This window comes from Sparus aurata, chromosome 16 (genome assembly GCF_900880675.1).
Source record: "Sparus aurata chromosome 16, fSpaAur1.1, whole genome shotgun sequence".
In the NCBI taxonomy this organism is placed as follows: Eukaryota; Metazoa; Chordata; class Actinopteri; order Spariformes; family Sparidae; genus Sparus; species Sparus aurata.
This window is the reverse complement of record NC_044202.1, coordinates 24,959,805-24,981,654: the sequence shown is the minus strand read 5'-3', so window position 1 is coordinate 24,981,654 and position 21,850 is coordinate 24,959,805. Positions and strand designations below refer to the sequence as shown.

Below are 21,850 nucleotides of genomic sequence, written 5' to 3'. Positions count from 1 at the left end.
TTAATTAATCGTAATTAACGCGTTAAAGTCCCGGCCCTAATGAAAACCTTTTTATAATAATCTTATTCTATTTTTTCAATTTACATATATATGGATTATATGCTTCATTATGTTCTGTATGAAGAGGATCATTTGATAAAACGTTGTTGTGCAACGCAAATGAATTGATAAACAAAGTATGTTAGTGACTACTAATTTTCACATGCTGCATTTAAAGATTCTCCTTTATCTAAAAAATAAAAATGTGCATTATAAGTGTATTTTGGAACTATTGGTTTATAGCTTCACTGGGATGCTGTGTCTCAGACTTTGTAAGGTAAAAGATTTTCTCCAAGACTGATATGATCTAACCTGTCACTTTGAAATTCAGACTTTTCTGCAACTATAACTTGCATGAAGGGCTGTCAGCGCAGTGAGAGAACATGCTTTGAAATTTCTGTCAAAAGTCTGAGGCTGATTAATGGGGAGAGCATAGAGAAGTGGCAAGAGTATTGCTGCATCTTTGTATTTTTTTCACGCAATTTTCTCACCACACTTGCTTCTAACTTCAATGCCATCATATTTCAGCTGCACTATCAACATAAAATTTCAGCCATAAGGTCAGAGCACAATGCAGACTTAATTACATTTAAAACAGGTGTCTCATCTGAACTAGACCAACTCCAAATGTGCACACAGGCCTATTCTTATAATAACTGCAAAACAATAATTAAAGTTTTTTTAATGACTCTTACTTTTCTCTTACCCTTACTTTATATCTAAACTTATAAACTGCTTTTTATTTTCATATAATGATAGAAAAGACTTGTTAGTTATAACAGAGACCTTTGTTCACATTAGCTTTACATTTGATGTCATGTTTCCAGCCTCTCTGATTGATCTCTGATTGATATGGAGCTGCCTTGTCAACTTTGTAGCGTGTCAGATGGCATAGACTGGTATTTACTTTTTTCTGACCTTCTCTGGAGCTCAGAGATCAAAATACAACCGGTTCAAAAGCTGCGTTCTGATATGAAATGAACCGCTATAGCTCTTGGAAGTGTCACACTTTTTCCCCACGAGGTTTTAACATGTCAGACGCTCCCTGTCATCACCAGGACCAGACAGATCATTTGTCATCATTTCAACATTAAGTACAATGAAAACTACAAACTTACTATAAAACTAAATGAGCTTAAATGTTAAGATAGAAAATGAAAAACACATAGTATGAGCAACAGTACAGTAGACGCAAGGCTCAGCTTGATTCACATGCTTTGGGAAAAAGTGTCAGAAAACAAAAGAAACTGGATATCACTAACTGAAATGAACAGACATACTCTAAGTGCACCCCTGTCTTGTTCCTGTTCCAGTGCAGTGCTTGGAAAAGTGATTATGTTTAGATGAATAACTGACTTCAGGACAGACAAGCGGGAGAGTAAAACACATCATACTCACAGCGTAATTCCTTACATATCCCAGCTTTGGTACAAGAGAGAAAGGAGATTGTTTAACTACAGTCATCGGGGGGAAAATGAGAACACAATAACAACTTTGATGTCTTGCGTTTTAGGCACCACGTTGATCAAGTCATTTTGGAGTTTATTACCTGAAGGTGTTTTTTTTTTTTTTTTTTGGCTGTAAAATCCGTGATTTATCTTTATGTATTATGGCTTTAATGTATTATGTATTATGCATTTTGTATCCAAGCCGAACCTGCAAAAGTAATGAGAGGGTTTTAACGTTGACATTTTTGAACAAGATTTTTAGTTAAAATGACCTTTCGATGTCTTGAGTCAGAATTAAGTGTAATAATTGCTGAAGCTACAGGAGATAAACCCCCTGCTCGCAGTATACAGACTATCAAAATGTCATGAAAATTCATTTAGCTCTGTCAGAAGCATAATATACTGCGTTTTTATATAGAGCTTACTGGATGATGTAACATTTTCTGGCAGCTATATTAGAGGCTCTCTGCTCTTGGCAATAACATAAAATAGGCCTACAGTAATTGCACATCTGAACCTTGCTATCCCACCGATAAGCCATAGTTTATTTGTGCTCTTTTAACACACAAAATATGAAAACTGCAAACTAAAATGACCAATTTTACGAGTAAATAATGTTAGCATCTTTAGCACCATAGCACCATAGTATCATTGTTTACCCATTAGTAAAGACAGGCATTAGTTAAATGTACATCATAGGCAGCTATTCAGTGTGAACACGTTGGTTGCTTTGCTAAATATTTTAGGTGGTTGTCTACAAATTAGAAAAACAGCTTTATTATTTCTGAAATTAATGGAGAGCTCTAGCAGCTCAGTATGCTACTCTGTATGCTAGATTTGGAAAAAGCCTTTGACTTTGAGCCTGGTATCATTACATTTTGTTAGTGTGTCTAAAAAAACAGGTAAAAAAAATGTGTACCCTACAAACAGAGTAAAAAAAAAAATGGATGACGAGGACTTAATGACTAGAGATAGGAAACAGGATATACAGTGCACTAACATAGCACTGGAAAGGAGTGTTGTCAGGGTGGTAGAATGCCACAAAAAATGCCATAAAAGTGTCATGTTCACTACAAGCAATTTATTTTCCCCCATTAATACAGCTTAACCAAAGTTATTTTAACTATCTGACTTAACACCAACTTGATTGAAATTTTTTTACTCCCATAAATTGAAAGAAATAGTGCGCCATGTTGGGATATACGTGTATTTATCAAAAAATCGTTACAAGTAACTTCCTGTGCAGCAATAAAATACAGGTTTTAAATATCTGTTTGAGTTTTGGCAAATGACATACATCACGTTGATTGTTAGCTTTAGACATGTTCATATTGGCCGATTTTTTAACTGGAACAGAGGTAGGCTAGCTGTTTCCACACAACCAGGCTTTATGCTAACCTATGCTAGTCACACCCCAACTGAAGCTGTGTACTTAACAGACAAACATCAGAATGCGATCATTCTCTTCATCTAACTCTTGGAAAATAAAAGCAAACATGTGTAATGTGTATTTCCTAAACTGTCAAACTATTCCTCTAAATAGCATCATGTCCAATTCAGGCTATTCTCAACAATCGTTCACCACATTGTAACCATAGGTTTCACACTTACACATATTATCAGGATCTATAGATTTGTTTCTTTATCACATGTAGTTGCGAGGAGATGTGTGGCATACTGTATCTGCAAAGGTGTCATATCAAAGTGTCCAGCTGATAATAAGGAAGCAATTTTACCTTATTTCTCTTAAAATAGGCTCTGCGGCAGGCAGCGAAGCACTTCTCACTGCAGAAGCTCTTCAGCTCGCTCCCCATGCTCAGAGAATAGCGCTTGACTCCGACTTTCTGGCACCAGGCGCACATGATCTGCACGTTGGATGCATCTTCATCTGGAAACAAACAACCGTCGGTGAAAAGTGAGTTAGGATGGAGCTCAAGTTTCAATGTGTAATTTAATGAAGACAAACAACTATTCTTTCTAACATTATCTCTTTTTAAACTACAGAAGATTATCCAGGACGTAAAGGCCCATGTGACATAAAGGCCCATTCCAAATATTCTTAAATGTGAGCCTTCTTTTACAAGCCTTATAGAAAAGTATTTTATTCAATACATCCAATATTCGCATTTGGTTTACTAGAGTTCAACACAATCATTAAAAGATGGAAATGCAAAAACTTTTATTCAACACTCATAATATCTAACACTGAAACTAACAGGCAGTTAACCTTGTGGTACATGTCTTTAACTTTGTGATTAACGTGAGTCTGATTCTGATTACAGAATGTGCTTAAGCAACAGCAACATCAATTATATTTAAATGTAAGTCTGTGGTAGAGAATGTCAACAAGCAGCCAATGACTAGATGTATTAAACACAAGGACCAAAAGGCATTAACTCTGCTGATTCAGCCAAGCTGCTGGGCTGGCTAAATCTGCTGAAGACTCAAGCCACAAAACCGCCGGAGGATTTATAATGAAGCCCTGCCATGGGTAAATGCAGCAGAACCGGATGAGCCAGGGACAAGGGAGGACGCCTGCTTGCGGCTACGCTCTGCAGGTATTAGAGAACCTGAATGGACACAAGGATGTACTCTGGCGGTGCTGAGGGTTCACACAGGACAGACAGAAGGTGTGGTCGCCCTGCTGATTACTTCACCAGGGTCACGGAGAACGCTGATAGTTTTTGTAAGCCAGCAAATTCAAGAAGGTATTTGTGGGACAATTTAGACCACTTTACTTTGACTATGAAGTTACACAACTCTGACCTGATCTGAAGGTAACTCCACCCATCCATCTACCACTACACACAGAGACACCAAGATCAGACCACTGTGCAGTTTAGTTTTTCAGTTTGTGCATTTTCATTCCCAAATTAGTCATGATGATGGCACTTTGAGGGCAGGGAGACAATGGAAAAGGGAGAAAATGAAAAATACATGAGACGAAAAGGAACCATAAATAAATAAATACAAATATAACTTTTTTTTCCAGTAGCCCACAAGGACAGACACATTAACAGACAAATATTTACATTAAAGACAAGACTGGACAAAAAACAGAGCTTGGACGAAATCAACATTTAATCATCACGATACTGTTAAAGTTATGGCTATGAGATCTTAATGCAATAAACTGCAAGCTGTCTGAAGATATTATTGATCAAGTATAGGAAAAAGGTAGACAAACAATGAGCACAGTTAGGAACATGAGTCAGTGATGATAAGGGGTTTTCTTTAAAATATTCAAATATTAAAGCACTTAGTCTAAAATCATGGTATTTTATCAGTGTTACCCAAAACTCATATTCTGTCAAAGTTAAGATGCTGTGTTTAAAGAGGCTATTACTTTGCTAACTGATTTCAAATGCACTTAAGTATCAAAAGTTCAAGTAGAAGTAAATCATGTGTGTCGACCATGTACACACCCAGGTGATTATTGGATCTAATACTATATTTAGCTGATTATTGAAATCATTGCTTGTTGACTAAATTAAGATATTTAAAGTGTGTTACTTTGGCTCTGATGTAACTTGCAATCTGCGCACTAATGAGTAACTAATGTTATCAAATAAATGTTGTGGAGTTAAAAACAAAATATTTGCCTCCAAAAGTATTAAGCAGCAGAAAATGGAAATACTCAAAGGAAAGACTTGAGTACAGTAGTTGAGCAAATGTACCTAATATCATTCATCACATTTTTTTTTATGTCAAATAATGTGTTTAAACATCAGTGGCGGTTTAAAATACAAAATATATGTAGAATTGAAATAGAAAAAAACATTATATTTCCAATAGCAACAACTACAGAGGTTTTTGATGTTCATGATCGTGGGTAAATTTATGTATGTGTTGAGGTGTTTAGGTTTATTTCTCAGTAAATGCTGACTTCATGACCCGTGTGGGAAGACATCAGGTTCTCCTTCCAAAAGACGGGGAGAAGGCTTTCTACGGAATAATTGTGGCTTTACAGGTCAAAATCTCTTTTGTCTCTTATGATTTACGGTTAGCTCTAAACAATCTCTGAGTAAATCTACAGCCGACCCCTGCACATCCCCTCTGGTGAGTGTGGGCAACAAATTATTTTAACAGACCCTCAGTGACAGTGAAAGGCCTCTTCTGTGGCAAACTGTGACTGCCGGTGATGAGCTGCGGGCTTTTAGTGCCGTCGCTGCTGCAATGAGAGATCCTCCGAGATTCCCTCCAGTATCTCCCAATTATCACATTATGACTATGCGGGTGTGAGGGTGAAAAAACGCAGGCCCATTAGTCTTTCACCCCCGCTCACCTCCTTATCACACGCTGGCCAGGCTTTTCACCTCTTGTTGAGCTTAATGGATCTACAGGGCCATCAGATTTTTAAGTACAAACTAACTCACAATTAAGGGAATAACTCCCCGGGGCCCTAAAGATAGCAACGTCGACCCAACATGCATATTTTATGTCTTTCCTCTCATCTGTGCTCCATCTCATTCCTATAGTCTCTCTTCTTTTTTTCAGTCTATCTGGACTGTTGCCCACTGCAGTGATAGCAGAAAAACTCGATTCATTCGGAGCTGGCCGGGTGGGTGGATCAGGGTTCGTACATTTCTTGGAATAATGTATGTACCACAGCGTAATAAATGAGATCGAAGGCCAACATGAAATCGCAACATCTTTTGCAATGTCTCAACATTAGACAACTCAGACATATTGAGTTGGAGTTGTGTGTGCCTTCTAACATCCTGGTTCCTTGCAACAAGCCCATCTCAAAACACTCACATCTGCATGAAGGGGGGGAAAAAACCCTGTCAGTAATTATGCAGCCTCCATACTAAATGCCACCATCATCCGGCGTACCTGCACCTCAAAAGGTCCTTTGTCGGATTTTGCGGGGCACATGAATAATTCAGCATATGTGTGAGGGTGGGGGGGCGAGTTGAAGGGGGTGTGGGCCGGGTGGTGGGTTGGTACTGGGCTTTAAGTGGGACCACACCATCTGTTTCCCCGCCTAGGCAGGGCCAGCGGGGACTCCTCTTGGGCGATGCCAAGGCGGCTCGCTCCCTCCGCCGGGGCGTACCAACCTCCTGTGCCACAGCAGACGTAAGGGATAATGAAGCCCTCTGTCTGGCCAAGGAACGCGGACATTTCCTCAGAGAGTTGATGGGGTTATATTGACACTTGGGCAGGTGGAGGAAAACAAGGTGTACAGCAGGTAGCTAGCTCATTAGTCGCCTGTCCCTGCCTGGTTCGGAGGCTTTCAGGCCATCGCAAAGACAGAAAGTTTGCATGTTGCATAAACATTCAGTTTCCTGCTAAGTGCTGGAGAATCAGCAAGTAGGTTTAAACTTTCTGTTCAGTTTTATCTGTCTGGAGAACAGCTGTGGATGAAATCTCTGCCAGTTCTTCTACTGTGTGTGTCTGTGTCTGTGTGTGTGTGTGTGTGTGTGTGTGTGTGTGTGTGGGTGTGTGTGTGTCTGTGTGGTTGAGCATTTGGGCGAATATATCAGCAATCTGATGGGCAGAAAGTGACCTTGATCTTTCAGGAAATTTGACACGTTTTAATGTATTAACATCTGAAACTGTATGTACTGGCTCTGGAGGTCGTCTTTTGTGTGCATTTAAGTATATTTTGAAACTGATCTTTGCTGCCAGTTATTCTTTTTTTAGGGTTTTTTCCAAAAGAGGATTTGTATGAGCCTAAACTACTTTTCATCTACTTTTCAAAAAGGTGCCGTGCTTCCTACCTGCAGGGGGCTTGATCAGTGGCGGGGGGATCATGGGGACTATGATGGGCAGGTTGCCATGTTCCTTGGTGCTGGGCGTGGAGGTGGACGGCGTGGTGGAGGGCTCTGTGACTCCGTTCCTGGAGGCTGGCAAAGACTGGGAGCTGTTGGCTCGATCTGGAGAGCCTTCGCCGCTGTTTGCTGAAGGTTGGATTTTTGGCAACAAGTTTTCTAGACAGGGGAAATTGAGCAAAATGAAACGTTACTGAACAACTGATGAGACGCTGTGGCACTCACCACAAATCCTGTCAGAATGTGAGAGTTGAGTATGACTAAAGTCTGACACAAAGGGGCAATTTTTTGTGATGAAGCATGTCTGTTTTTTAAGGTGGGCTTGGGAAGGTTAGAATTTAGAGCCCCAAATTATTAGGTACTCAAAAAACAACAATAAAGGTTAAAGCTGCACTTATCAATATTCCTATATTAGCAGTGAATCAAATGAACGAATCTAATGGGGTCCCTCAAGGACACAAATTCACAGAGAATTATCATCCAATGCTGCACTGCCCATCAGAAAGAAAACGTTGAACAAACTGACTGTAGTCTGACTACCTTTCAAAGGTAGACTGACAAAGTGGGGGACTGTCTGGTGAACACTGTGTGATATTTAGAAGCTAATGAGTTGGATATTTCTTTCAGGACTTGGGCCAAATCCCAATACACCCCTTACCCCTACCATACCCTACCCCTCCGTTCATGCCTAGAGATTCAGGTGTCCCAATACCTTTTGGGATAGACAGGTAATGTGTGTTGGGTCCACATGGCCCTCCAAACTGAGGTCTTTCAGAGGCACACTTCAAACTGAGGACTATGAGAACTCTCTACCGTTTCAATGTATTGAGGTCCTTTTCTCCATAACAAGCATAAAGCAATCGCTAATACTTTGTTACATTATTACTGCTGATTTGTGCACAACAATACTGCATTTTGGTCGTATTTCAATGTTTCTTTTATGGCCCTCATATAGCCTAATATACTTTGGCAAAACTATTTGCATGATGGTAAACAGAGTTGGCAGAAGCACACTAAAAATATCATATAATATTACTATAACAGTTACTATATCCAGTAACCCCTTATCATCTAAATTAAGCACTTCCTTATTGGGCTGCCCAACTCACTACTGCCTCTTGCTGGTTCGCGCAAAAAACGCCACAGTCATGGATGAGTATGGAAAGGAGTATGTCATCCCCTCTACCACTCAATTCATACCTATACTCAGCTAAATTAAAAGAATTAAAAGCGTTAACACTTAACCCCTTTGTTAAAAACACAATTCTAGTATGGTATGAGGTTCATAAACATAAAGGTGAGATACCTGTATTATCCCGATTTACACCAATTTGGGGCAATAGAGACTTTAAACCTGGCCAAAAAGATATGGGCTTCAAAATTTGGGCAAACAAATGTCTTAGTATAATTGCAGATTTATTTGACAACAACACTCTTTTGTCGTTTGTCGATTTGAAACAAAAATATGGCATCCAACCAAACCATTTCTTCAAATACCTGCAGATAAGAAGCTATATATTTAAGCTACAGAAGTCTTTATCTCTACCTACACTCAGCCCTATAGAAGAAATAGCAACAAATCAACATCCTAAGAAGGGTTTGACTTCAAGCTTCTATGCATCAATCATGGAAGGTTCAAAGGTTTCCTCAGATAGGAAAAGATTGGCTTGGTGTGAGGATCTAAATTCAGTAATCTCCACCGAGGACTGGCAAAAGATTTGCTTAAAATCTCAAATACAAACAATAAATTCTCATTTTAAACTACTTCAGTACAAGTGGATAATGAGAATATATGTAACACCAACTCAACTAAATAAATTCAACCCCAATAACTCTGACACGTGTTGCAAGTGTGGTAGAGTGGGCACACTATATCATTGCCTATGGGATTGCCCATTGATTCAGGCCTTTTGGAGTGAGGTGATGGATATGATTTTGCAGGTTACAGGTATAAAACTAATATTAGACCCCAAACTTTGTATTCTTGGTATTTTTCCGATAAACCTTAACCTTAACAAGGCAAATAAATCTATGATTATTTTTTGCATGTTACAAGCCAAATACACTATAGCAAAGTCATGGAAATCCACTACTAAACCAAGTACCAGTGTCTGGCTTGCAGGATTATCAGACTCCCTGGCACTGGAAAAACTCACCTTCACGTTAAAGGGTAAATATCTAATCTTTGACAGTATGTGGAGATCTTTTATGGTGTTCTTGGAGGGGAGGAAAGCATTGGAGGCTTGTTCCCCCTGTATGTAAGCCATCAACAAATGTAATTACCATGCATTTATTATACGTCTGTTTGTTTTGTTTTTTTTTTGTTTTCCGCTCCTTTTATTTATATTTGAAATGCTTTTCTTCAAGTGAGATGATGGATTATTTATATTTTGGAATTTGTAAATAACACATGCTACTGCCCTGTGATGTTTGTACCATTTAAGATGAGCCATATTGTGACAGTTTTGTTCTGCACCTGTATTTTTTTGTTGTATTGTGAATATTTATTCTGAAAAATTTAATAAACACACTTGTTTAAAAAAATTAAGCACTTCCACCAGGGCACCGCCAGAAAAGATATCACCTGAAGAATAAGGATGCTGGCAAAAATGCTGAAATGGCTGCTGATTCAGAATCTACAGTTTTTAATTGGGTGTGCTCACATCACAAAGGATACGACTGTGATGGGTGCAACCGATGTACTGGCAAGCCGAGGGAACTCCCGACAGCGAGAAATCAAACATGTTTTCAAGTATTCATTATTGAGCAGACTTTGATCATTTGTTTGCCTTGTTTATTAAAAAAAAAAAAAAAAAGGTTTAGGCTTTAATGGTTTTTGGAGCAGGGAAATACGTGACATTGAAAATACATGAGGCCCTAAACTTATACAACTTTGGCAGAGAGTAAGTTCATGTAAGTGATGAGGTCATGGGGGGAGGGCCTACTTGTAATTAAAAGCTGTTTCAGAAATTAGGTATTTAAGGCCTTTAACACAATTATAATTAAGAGGTGTCACAATCATGTTTAACATAATGGATTAGCCATCCTTTCATGATCCATTCATGAGCACTTAATATTTCTACTAATTTCATTACCTTTTCATGCAGCACATGATCCCATGGTGGATAATGAAGTAATCGAGAATGATGACTGCCTTGGCCAGCCAGGCAAAAAATCCATGCATTTTTGAATAAATAAAAGTATATAGTGTACTTTGTGTTAGAGTCCCATACCTTTGAGGACAGAGATGTGCTGCGGCGTCTCCCCTATGTCCAGGTTGTCAGAGTCTCTCAGCTCCACCTTGTCATAACCATACCAGCCCAGCAGCTCGTTCATGGTGTTCTCTGCAAAACTCTGCAAAACAAACAATTGGCAAAGGCTGAAACTATCATATAAAATACACTTGTTACTCAAGCAAACATCTCAAACATTTGGAAACTATAAATGAGATTTGAGGTCACTTGTTATAAAAGTACATACAACAATCTGTTACTTTAACTTTTACAATCTGTTCCTGCATTTGCTGTGCCTCCCCTGAGACCTTGACTTTAAGACCGGCTCCTTAGATTTGTCTACAAGACCACATTTCTTCAACTAATTATCCAGACATATTGCCATGCGCCTCAATATTTAAAGCTGTTTCCTGAGAAAACCACAATGTATTTTATTTATAAGTGCAGGTCAACCTAATTGGGGCCAGCTCTGTCCAAATGCTGTCTTGTGTGTACCCAGACAAACTAATGGCCCCTAACACAGCACAATAAAAGAGGAGGATGTTAGTAGAGTGTAATAAGGCCTCTGAAGAAATTGTATCACAGCACACTAACCAGCATAGAGATCTGATCATAATACAGTAAAATATCTCAAAGGTTGTAGATAGTTGTTTTGTGTCAGGGCTGTTATTGAGCTTTTCTATTGTTTAGTGAAAATTGATATTCTACTTACTTATAACAATTTATATCTGTTTTATAGTATTATTCATAGTTATCATTCTCAGTGGGCCTTGACCCCCAAAACGAAGCACGCTTACAGCACAAAAAGTAAAAAATAAATAAATAAAATTAGACCTGAATATACAGTACTGTTTTCCAATGTTGTTTCCACTTAAATAGCAATAGATTGTGCAGCATGAATGACCAATCGCTGAGCTGAGAGTAACATCAATGTTCTCATCAACTCCCCGCAAGGAAGCAGATAAACCTCAAATTGAGATATCTCTGAAGCACAATACGCAGACGTTTTTGGCATAACATCAACACCGTTGTTTCATGACATTCTGTTGATAATTCTTTTAATGTTTTAAAATATAACTCTGACCATATCTTACAAATTACTCCTGTAAAACTGAAACAGACACATTTCTCCCCCCTAGTGTTTCCAGGTGGTAGCCTATTATTGCTAAAGCCACTGTCACAGAGACAGCTAGGTCATTTCTGTTTCCCTCATGGTAGCGATTACAAACAACACACGGTAAAACATGCCCAGTGGCTTAAAAAAATCTGGATAGTGAAACAAGGTTCATGGGAAACAAACTGACTTCATAATGATACATTTAAATACATTTTAAAGTAAATAAGTAAAGACAGGACCCGATAAATAACAACGGCGCATTTCAGTACACTACTCCATCATGGTGAACGACCAATCACAGTAAAAACACTAATGTATGTTCAAATGATATTACAGCTGTCATATAATACAATAACACTTAACAAATATCATAACTCAGTAACAGTATGTCATTTCATGTGTTGTCACAGAGTGCCGCCCAAGTTGCTTTGGGCAAGGTGGTGCCAACATTCTCCACCAGCACAGCAGTGTAGAGCAGACTGAGAGAGTTAATGCAGGTATGCAAAAAATAAATAAAACTCTATGCAGGTGAAACAGAAAAGCACTTCCGCCATAACAGCCTCTCGCAACACGGTCAATAAACACCGTGCCTAAAACACAAACATAACCCCGCTAATGCACACGGGCCATCATCACCACACACCTCTCAGCTGGAACGTTCCGTGAAGCGTCTATTCACTGAACCCTAAACTATGGTAAACGGTTCTGCTATCATTGGACTCCAAAACATAGATGAAAATGTTCTTTCTGGAAACCAACTACAGCATCAACTGAGGATGAATCAGCTGTAATTATTTAGTGTGTGTGATAAAATATTAGTCACAGGTCACTAAACTATCAGCTTACAGGAGACACTGTGTTCCTATGTAATGTTTCCCACATATTGTGCTGCTGAATACGTTTGTGAAAATATTTCTTATGATGATAAAGAAGTCAGGCACATTTCTTTTCTAATCTAGACCCAACCACAGCTAGAGTAATGTTACAGACTCATCAACCTAAGGACAAACCCACTCGCCGTGCAGTGATGTACCGTTCAGTGCATTGCCACAGAGTTGACCCACTCGTTGCCATTGGTGGGCTTGCTCAAGATCAAATTGACAAGTTTGACAGTTCGTTCCATTCACTCACGCCAGTTCAACTTCTACATCTCTGTACGTTATCTCATGATGGCAGCAGTCGTCACTCATCAGTCACTTCGTCAAGCAGTTAAAAGTCAATTACAAACAGCTCCTGTCGATATGTCAGAGCCGGAGCGATCATGTCGGAGTGGCTTAGCACCACCCAGCACATCTGACTCTTGACTGTAAGCTGATCTAAATTTAACAGCAAAATAAACACACGCACACATCCGCAAAGAGTATGTGCATCTGAAGTTGTCTTGAAAGCATTGTGATGTTCTGATGGATAAAGTGCAAAAAGCAAATTCATATAGTGGCCTAACCTGGTGTCCCCTACGCTTATTAAATATTTCCATCTTGCACTTACACAGAGCCGACTTAGCACCCATATTCACTTTAAAGGTCCCATGTAATACTAATCTTCAGATTCATACTTTTTTTCTGGGTGTTTACTAGAAAATGTTTGCATGCTACAGTGTTCAAAAAACACAATATTTTTCTCGCACACTGCTGCAACACCTCTAATCAACCTCTGTCAGAGCTGTAATTGTGACATCACAACCTTAAGGAGGTTGTGACGGCTCGTTTGAAGGCACTGTTTCTAAACAATGCTTGTGTGCTTTTCTTCATGGATTGAGCATTCGTATACTTTCACATTATTTACATAGCACATGGATCTGCTTTATTAACATGGACATGGGAATTTCACTTTCTACAACATGGGACCTTGAAAGGGGCCCTAGGCAACTTTACATGTTGGCAGGTTTGAAAAACTAGGCACAATTCGAATTCAGCGCATTACATTGCAGAGCAGTCTGTGGTGTTTTATACGAAGAGAATGAGAGAGGGAAGAAAGTTCAAACTTGGCCAGCTGGAGATTGTTCACTCACTGCTGGAGGCAGGCCTGAAGTATTGATTCGTGATTTTCTGTGGGTGGAAAAGTGACCGTATCTGAAACCAGAATTTAATTTGGGCAAATAAAGTGCAACTACAAGGTCTCTGTCGTGATGGGTCTGGTCTATTCTGGAGTATTCTCATGATAAAATACCACAGCTTTATAAAGGTCTCGAACAGCTCATCCTATATGCGGGCACAGTATGGAGCCTGCAGAGCCTGCAGACAACAGGTTGGTCCACTGAATCAATGACTTGATACAAATTCAATTAACAGAACACCAACACAAAGAGCAGTTTGGATATTGCTTACAGTGGTATTATAGTGAGAGAGATACAAGTGGGAATGAGCCCACACACACACACACACACACACACACTTGTTTAGACTGAGGCAGAAGTATCTCTTTGCATATTCGAGACAGTGTGGCACACGATAGGAGTGACAGGGGCAGATTTTCTCCTGCTTCATCAGCATATTCACTCTGTTTCTAAGCATTTTGGAGAGAAATCCATGATGTGTTGTATTTGTATCTCAAAGTAGTAGCACTGCTCAAGGATCAGTTTTGCATTGTTCATACAGAGCATATAGTTTCTGCTATTCTCTGCAGAAGTGAATTTGTGAATAAGTGCGGAGGGACTCGGTCTTAATGCTGCGAAGGCGTTATTAATGAAGACTGACAGGAGTTATTGATCTGCCTGTTATGAAACACCACTGTGGCAGCGTGGTCAATGAAAGTGTTCGGGACCTTTGCACGGTACAGGTCAATGACAGGTGAAGTCAAAGCACCATTTTTGGGGAGATAAGAACCCTGTATCTGCAGGATCGTTTCAGTGCATAAAACGTGCAAACATTAACATCTGGAACTTACGGTTAATGTCTGACAGTGTCAGCCTTTAACAAGGAAAGGATTCGCAGTGGTTATTCACGGTAATTAAAGTCTAATCCAAACACTTATAATCTAAGCCTTTTTGTCACAGGGGTTTTTAAATGGTGGTAAAAGCAGTGAAGGCTGTTAATGAGGACAGCTCAAGTTTGCAGATGTGACAGCAGTGCTCGCTCTGCCTCAAGGTTCCTGGAAGTCAGATTTAGTACCACTTCCTGAGCGTAGCTAAACTTAGGTTCTGACAGCTATATACACAACCATGTTTTCTCCGTGGTGACAGCCAGCGAACACATCTTCATGGCATTTTGCACCGCAAACTTTAAACGACTTAAACTGTGGGTGCAGTTCAATGCATGCATACAGATGAACTGGATAGAGGAAGTAGTCCACAGGTGTACCGCAAGAATGCTGTTTGCGGGAGAGATTCTTTTAATAATTCAAATGAATTAGGTAAACAAAATGAATGATCTCTAAACACAGAAGCAGAGAACTCTCTGTTTTCTGATACGGTCACTGTGTGTTGCATACATGGCCAACACATCGATTCTTATTAACCAAAAAAATGACTGTGCTCTGACAGACAAACATCGGCAAGTACAACTGCAGCAATTAGCCTAACTGTGAGGATGGAACCTTCAGAGGAAAAAGCTGAAACAAATGAGTTGGAGCATAACCCAAGCACTCCTGAGTACAACGGATGTAGCTGTAAAATAACCTCATCACAGTAGACAAAAACACAGCATCTCTCTGTGTCTCTCCTTCCTTTCTACCATCCTGTCCTCTGTGTCACCCTACTACTTTGAGAAAGTGGGAGTAATATTAAGAGTGGAATCTAATCCCAGTTGGCGGCTCATCAAAGTAGCGGCACCAACTTTGGCTCTGAGTGAGCTGTGGAGGAACAGAGAGGCAGCTACAGATGTCTATATGGTACACTGGGTGTACAGCCTTTTCATCTGGTTTAACACAGTGTAAAACTCTTTTTAGAAGCTTTATTCAACCCAAAGTCTTCTAAGAGAGTCGAACAGAACAGAGGTCAAACTGAAATGCAGTTCACGTTTGAAGCTGCCAAGAGATTTTCATTATGTATCAAGTCAGAGATGTTCAAAAACTGCAACCTTTGTTAAAATGCATGGCCATGGGACGGTGGCTTCAACGGGTTTGTCCATCTGTCTGTGCAAGACTTTGGCCAAAAGAACAACTTTCAAATTATTCAAATTGCAGGACAGATTTCTAATTATTTTTGTTGAACCCTGGCCTTTTGGTTACTATGACCAACAAGTCACAATGACTCCTTCATCCATATTTTGGTCCATGACAGAGTTATCTCCAAAAACAAAAGGCAGAAGCTATATGATTTGTAGTGGATATTCATAGTCCCCAGAGAATGATTATGAACTTAAAAACGTTTTCTATAGAATCATCATCAGATCAGTAGGTCCACTTGTATACAAAACATTATATACACATCAAATAGACAGATTTGCTTAAGAGTTTACTTGGCGCATTCATGCTCCCAAGAGTAGAGACCCTTTCCATTGTTGACACTCTATGAACTTTCCTCTAATGCCATTATCAGACTAAAAATTCATCCATGAAATTTACTGAGCACAAATCTTCCCCCAAAGATATCAGTGAGACTGTGGTCTCCCCTCTGATATCAACATTGGAATAAACTTTGAATGTCTTTAACCCCACAGACGATAAGGTTCCCAGAATAGCAATTTCATCACCATATTGGTTCATCCACTGGTTCTGTGGTAAGGGTGGTGATGGATATTGCAGCCTGCAGGGGTCACAGCAGGCTCTACATGTGTGGTCTGATTTAGTGAAGAAAGCAGTAGCAATGGTAGAAATTGACTGATGATAGCATGAACTGGCTGCTTGCTAACAAATAAAAAATGAGAAATGATCAAAGACATAATCAAATGCTGGTTTTTTTTAAATTGCTGCACTCTTCTTCACTTCTAGTTGAATTCAAGAGTGTGAAACGCACCCTTGCTCAGATGAACAGACTCAGGTGTTCTGTTGCTACAGCCTTACTTTGTCTGGTATTATCAGTAGCTTAGGATGACCAGTGTTAGCTAATGTTAGCTATACAAATTGCTGTGTAACTGACAGTACCGAGTCAGTTTGCTAACTTTAACACTCGTCTTTACTTGTACTGTTGTTACTCAAAATTTTAGAATTCAACGTTACACTGCAGCTATATGGAACTATGTGTATAATCACTGCAATCCTGCACAGGATAAGTGATGGGTTATGCTACATCTTTTTTGACATATCATTTCCTTTTTAATTTTGTTGTAATTGTCAACTATACATGTTTATGAGATGCCTTAAATGTTTTGTGTGCCCGTAGGTTGTTACATTTCAAACATACTGATTTCGTTTTTTTTCCGTTGATCAAATTAATTAGCCAATTCATAGCCAATCGTTCTTCATTTTGTCATATCTGTACACAACTATGTATGCTGGTAAGAAATCAGATTTATTCCATATAATCCAATTTATAGAAATGTAATTATCATCTATAACACATCTGGATTGTAATAAATCCTGCATCAATGGAGCTCATCATATTTTGTTGATACTATGTCAGAACAAATTTGAGACAACCATGGTCTCTTTGAATTGAAATATGTTAAAAAAAAAAAAAAAGTGTTTCTGACATTTTAGGAATTCCCATATGTCAATATTGGATGACACCTGCTGGATGCACCTTATAAACAGGCATCTCAATGTCCAAACAGTTGGTTATTGTGTACTGTTAAGATTATATCTTCACTTTGTGCTGCCTCTGCTGATGACTTTGCTGTGCACTATGGGTTAGACCTCTAATCTGATGAGGATCCTGTCGTGTATGTCTCTTCAAGAAACCATCAGCAGAAAAATACCCACCTTGCCCACTCTAGAAACACGGTTAAAGACAAGACACTGGTTTTACAGCGCCTTTACAGGATAATTACTGATGTAAAGACACAATTCACCAGCTGGCACTTCTCTGACATATATTCAGCCGTGGATAATGATTAAAATACATTTAAATTCCTGCTTCTCCACAGACTTCCTCTTGTTTCCCTCCAGTAAGACCCAGTCATGGCCAGTCGGGCTTGTGGTAATGATGGTGGTGGGAATTGGATACCTCGCGGTTAGAAACCAGAGCAGGTCACTGTACACCGTGATAACATTCCCGAATCCACACGCCAAGTTTCCCTTTGCCTCCTCCTCCTCCTTCTCCTCCACTTTTCCACTCCCCTGATCCCTCTCTCCTCCTCTGCCTCTCCCTCTCCTCTGCTTTCATTTCCTTCTACTTTCCTTGATATTTGATCCAGCAGAGACACTCAGGTTACAGTTTTTACAGCTCAGCCAGCTCAGCGCTGTATACATTCCTTTCTCCACTGTTTCTTACCCCACTCTCCAGCCTCTCGTATCCCCTCCATGCCCACTCCTCCTTCTGCTTGATTACTCACCACGGCTTACTTTACTGTGGCACACATTAAGCAGCCAGATGAAGGAAACACTGTCAGACTGTTTCAGAGGAGTATGATCCCTCACAAGGGCACATTGTGCGTCTGTGTGTGTGTTTTTTTTTTTCTCCAACTTTGGTCTGAAATATTGAAGATGAGGGAAGTGAACAAACAGGGTCTATTTGTTCTGAACACTTGGAGAAGAAGAATCAAAGATTTGTCTATGGACAATCAATTCATTCATCATCACTTACTGGATTTACTGTTCAGGGGCAGGCTATTATCATGCAACCATGGCATGGTGTTAATTAACTGAAACTCTGCAGGTCATACGGCTGGGTCCGGGTTTACAGTTTGATTTGCAGTGAGGTTTAATACTCTTGTAAACATGTAGTGACTTCATGTTATATCACATCAAAGCTCCCATTATGTCAAAATAACAATGATTGAGAGGCTGCAGCTATTTTCTAGTCCTCTAGGTTCTATCTGTGGATCACTGTTTGACTAAATTGAATTTGTTGACAGTCATTTGTGGTGTGTGTGTGTGTGTGTGTGTGTGTGTGTGTGTGTGTGTGTGTGTGTGTGTGTGCACGTGTGCACGAATGCAATAGGAGATGAAATTCAGATTTCGTAATGAGCTACAATCGAACTTCTTTAGCCTTCGAAAGTGTTTTGACACCTTAACCACATCTGCTGCTCCATTCAGTAGCTTCCCCGGTATTGATGGAAATAACTGGAGTAGTCGCGGGAGAGTGTTGTTTTTCCCTATGCACCAACACAACACTATTGACATTCTTTAAAAAAAAAATCACAAGCTCCTGACATTTTCATTTGGTCGGTTCAAAACCCAGATCCACAATTTGAGTGATTGCAGTTACAATTCAAATGACAAATGAGGCCGCTCTCATTAAAATGAGATGTTGAACTGACACATCTGCTCTCCAAAACATGTTGTAAGAGATGTCAATTCACTGAACCCTGAAGGATGACCCGTGTCACAGCATCTATCATCCAACAACTTGCAAACCTGCAAATAAAATATCATTTCTGACTGATGACTGGCACCATATAATTATCCGGTCAATCTGACAAATTACAAGAGGAGATATTTGATTTGTCTTTTTTTTCTCTCAGAATGAGTCCAAATAGATTTATGGCAATGAATGTCTTTCTGCTGTAATGATAAAAATGAGCAAATAAAATCTGGAACTGCGTTAAAATGCAGAAACACTTTATTGCTCATAAAGATTTCTTCCGCTCTGAATGCTCCACTGAGACCTCCTCAAGTGCTCCCCTGATAAGAAATAAGGAAATTTCTCCACAGAGAGACCCTGCCTGACACCCCCCACCACCACCACCACCCTGCATCCCTCCCACTTCTGTCAGCAGGACCAGACAGCAGGAGGCTGCACGGGCTGACTATTTCTTCACAAACTGAACACCATGAGAATTATTTTTTTTAAATTTCATCAAGAGAAAAAAAAACCCAATTACCCATCAGCTATAATTCCATGTTGTTGTTTTTCCTCTGGATCTCTAATGCATTGTTAGGTAACAAGAAAGGACAACTCTGACCAGGTTTGAATCTGTTCAAGGTGCAACTAAGAAAAACACCTACAGTAAAATACGGTAGAGTACTGTAGATTACACTCTTTAAACAGGCTACATTACCTCGCAATATTCATGTTCCTCGTTGCTCTGTGATAATAACGATAATAAAAAAATGTATGTTTGGCAGCTGAGCTCACCAACAAAGCATCCAGATAGTCATCAATAAAATAATGATTTCTTTTTTTTTTTTTTTTTTTTTTTTTTTTTTTTTACAGTAATAAAGAAGCAGCCGCCACATAGAACGGCTGGTTTCTGGACAGGTCTAAATACAAAAGAGCTTTTATCCTAGGGATGTTTCAGGACCCGCTCAAAGCCAGCACCCTCCTCTGACAGCGTGAAAATCACAATTTCCTCTATTATTCCCGATGTGATCACCTGCATATGTGTCTCCAGCCAAATGTGTACAAACAATGAGGAGATGAAGACAAAGCGGACACACTGCCTGCCTCTCTCTCTCTCTCTCTCTCTCACACACACACACACACACAACCAGCTAGGAACACTTTCTTTCTCCACAATGAACCGCACGGAGCTCAGGGCGCTCAAATATCACAATGTGCACCGTGAAAAAAAAAAAAATAGAAACAACGTGTAACTGATTATTTGGGATAGGATCGTGCGGGCCCAGCGCGGGAGACAATGTGCTCTTGTCGAGTGCGTAAAGCTCACAGACGCACATCTGGATCACACGCCTCTGGGCAGCTGGGCAAAACACACACACGCACGTCCACACACGTCCACACACACACACACACACACACACACACACACACACACATCTCGAGTCAGAGGCAAACCCACGCAGTCGACATGAACCCGCAAAAGCATCGTGGATATGCGAGTGTTCCCCCATTGATTTATACTAATTATGCACACTGGCTGCCCTCCGTTGCGCCGTGGAGTAACAGTATTAATAGTAATAGTAGAGGCACTGTTGACGCCTTCACTGACGCACTGGATTTTCCATTAACTCTGGGCAAGCCGAGAAAGGCAGGGCACACAAACGGCGAAATTATGACACGAAGCGACAGGAACGTACACCGTATTCCTCATTGATTGAAAACTTACTAGTAGAATAGTAGCAGTGAATGGGTGCCGCATCCATTGTGCAAGGCTGTAACGTTGGCAGGGTGCGCTGCTGAGGCTGGCTCTCAGCGCGGATACATGACAATAGAACTTGGGTAAAAAATCATAAATCAAAGTTTGACTATCATGCAGCCAATTGCACTTGAGTGTATGGTATATTGTCGCTGAGGACGCCTAGTTAGTGCTTCAACAGACATGCATGCTCCTCACAACCACTCTGCTTCCACGCGTAATCACATGCAACTGGGCACAGACCCCTTTCTTTACCTTCATCTCTTCATTTATTTCCCTTTTCACCGGGTGAGCTGGTTTTCGGCTTCTTTTATTTTCCGGAGGTCTGCCCTCTTTTTCCATCTCTGCCATGTTTTCTCTGTAATACTTCTGTCAATATTGGCGGTGAGGAAGGGAGAGGAGGGGGTGAGAGAGGCAGCGGCAGCTGTTTACAGTCGCCAGACGGCGGATGTCTTGCAGCTTTTCAGCGGCCCGTGTGACGCTGGCGATGCCGCCGAGGGCTTGCGGTGCCCGGCTAAGTCAGCCATCTTCTGCCCGTATCCTCCACGGTCCGTGCACCAGTGTTGAGCCGCCTCTGTGAGTCAAAGGAGAGGTTGAGTGAGGGGAAAAAACGAGACAGGGGGAGGGGCGTCCGCTGAAACATTATATGACGCGTTGGTGATCAGAGGTAGGCTATTTCTTCTCGCTTTCCCATGGAGTGCAATCAGAGCAGTCACATCCACTTAGCGCTGCTTCCTCATGGTGATAGACTGCGAGCAGCTAACAGGTGCCCACACACTCATCCAGTCCCACATTGTTCTTCAGGGGAGTCTACAAGCTGCTGGTGTTGCTCATAATGAGATTTAGTCCCTCTATCAGTTACAGACTCCACCGCTTCAGTCATTTAACACCACCAACTCCAGTCAAGACTTGAAGTTCCACTGCGTTAATAGATGCGCAGAAAGACCGTTTTGCTCGATCAGGGCAGCTGTGCAGGTGTGGTGCCTTGCTCGAGGGCACATCGGTAGGTCGATGGCTGTTTCTCCAAACGTTCTTACTGGTTGAGAGAATGAGAATTGCGCGCAGCCAGAAACAAATCCTTATTTTTAAAGAGAGAGAGAGAGAAAAGGCTCAACAGTCTCTGGAGGAGGTCAAAGGAAACATCTGAGGTGTGTCGAGTTGT

The 21,850-nt window shown here is 40.4% G+C and overlaps 1 protein-coding gene across 4 annotated transcripts in view; it reads right to left on the bottom strand.

The window, feature by feature from the left end:
* The window catches only part of sobpa (sine oculis binding protein homolog (Drosophila) a), a 46,013-nt gene extending 24,374 nt beyond the window's left edge, over positions 1-21,639 (bottom strand). For 2 of the 4 annotated variants that reach the window (XM_030391330.1, XM_030391332.1), the window contains exons 1-5: positions 20,944-21,639; positions 10,495-10,615; positions 7,211-7,420; positions 3,224-3,375; positions 1,438-1,461 (exon numbers count right to left, since the gene is read on the bottom strand). In XM_030391330.1, the coding sequence (XP_030247190.1) occupies positions 1,438-1,461; positions 3,224-3,375; positions 7,211-7,420; positions 10,495-10,615; positions 20,944-21,039 (603 nt within the window). In that variant the 5' untranslated portion in view covers positions 21,040-21,639. The remainder of the gene's footprint in view (positions 1-1,437; positions 1,462-3,223; positions 3,376-7,210; positions 7,421-10,494; positions 10,616-20,943) is intronic. The other 2 variants (XM_030391331.1, XM_030391333.1) reach the window with 2 other exon arrangements.
* Positions 21,640-21,850: the final 211 nt, after the last annotated feature.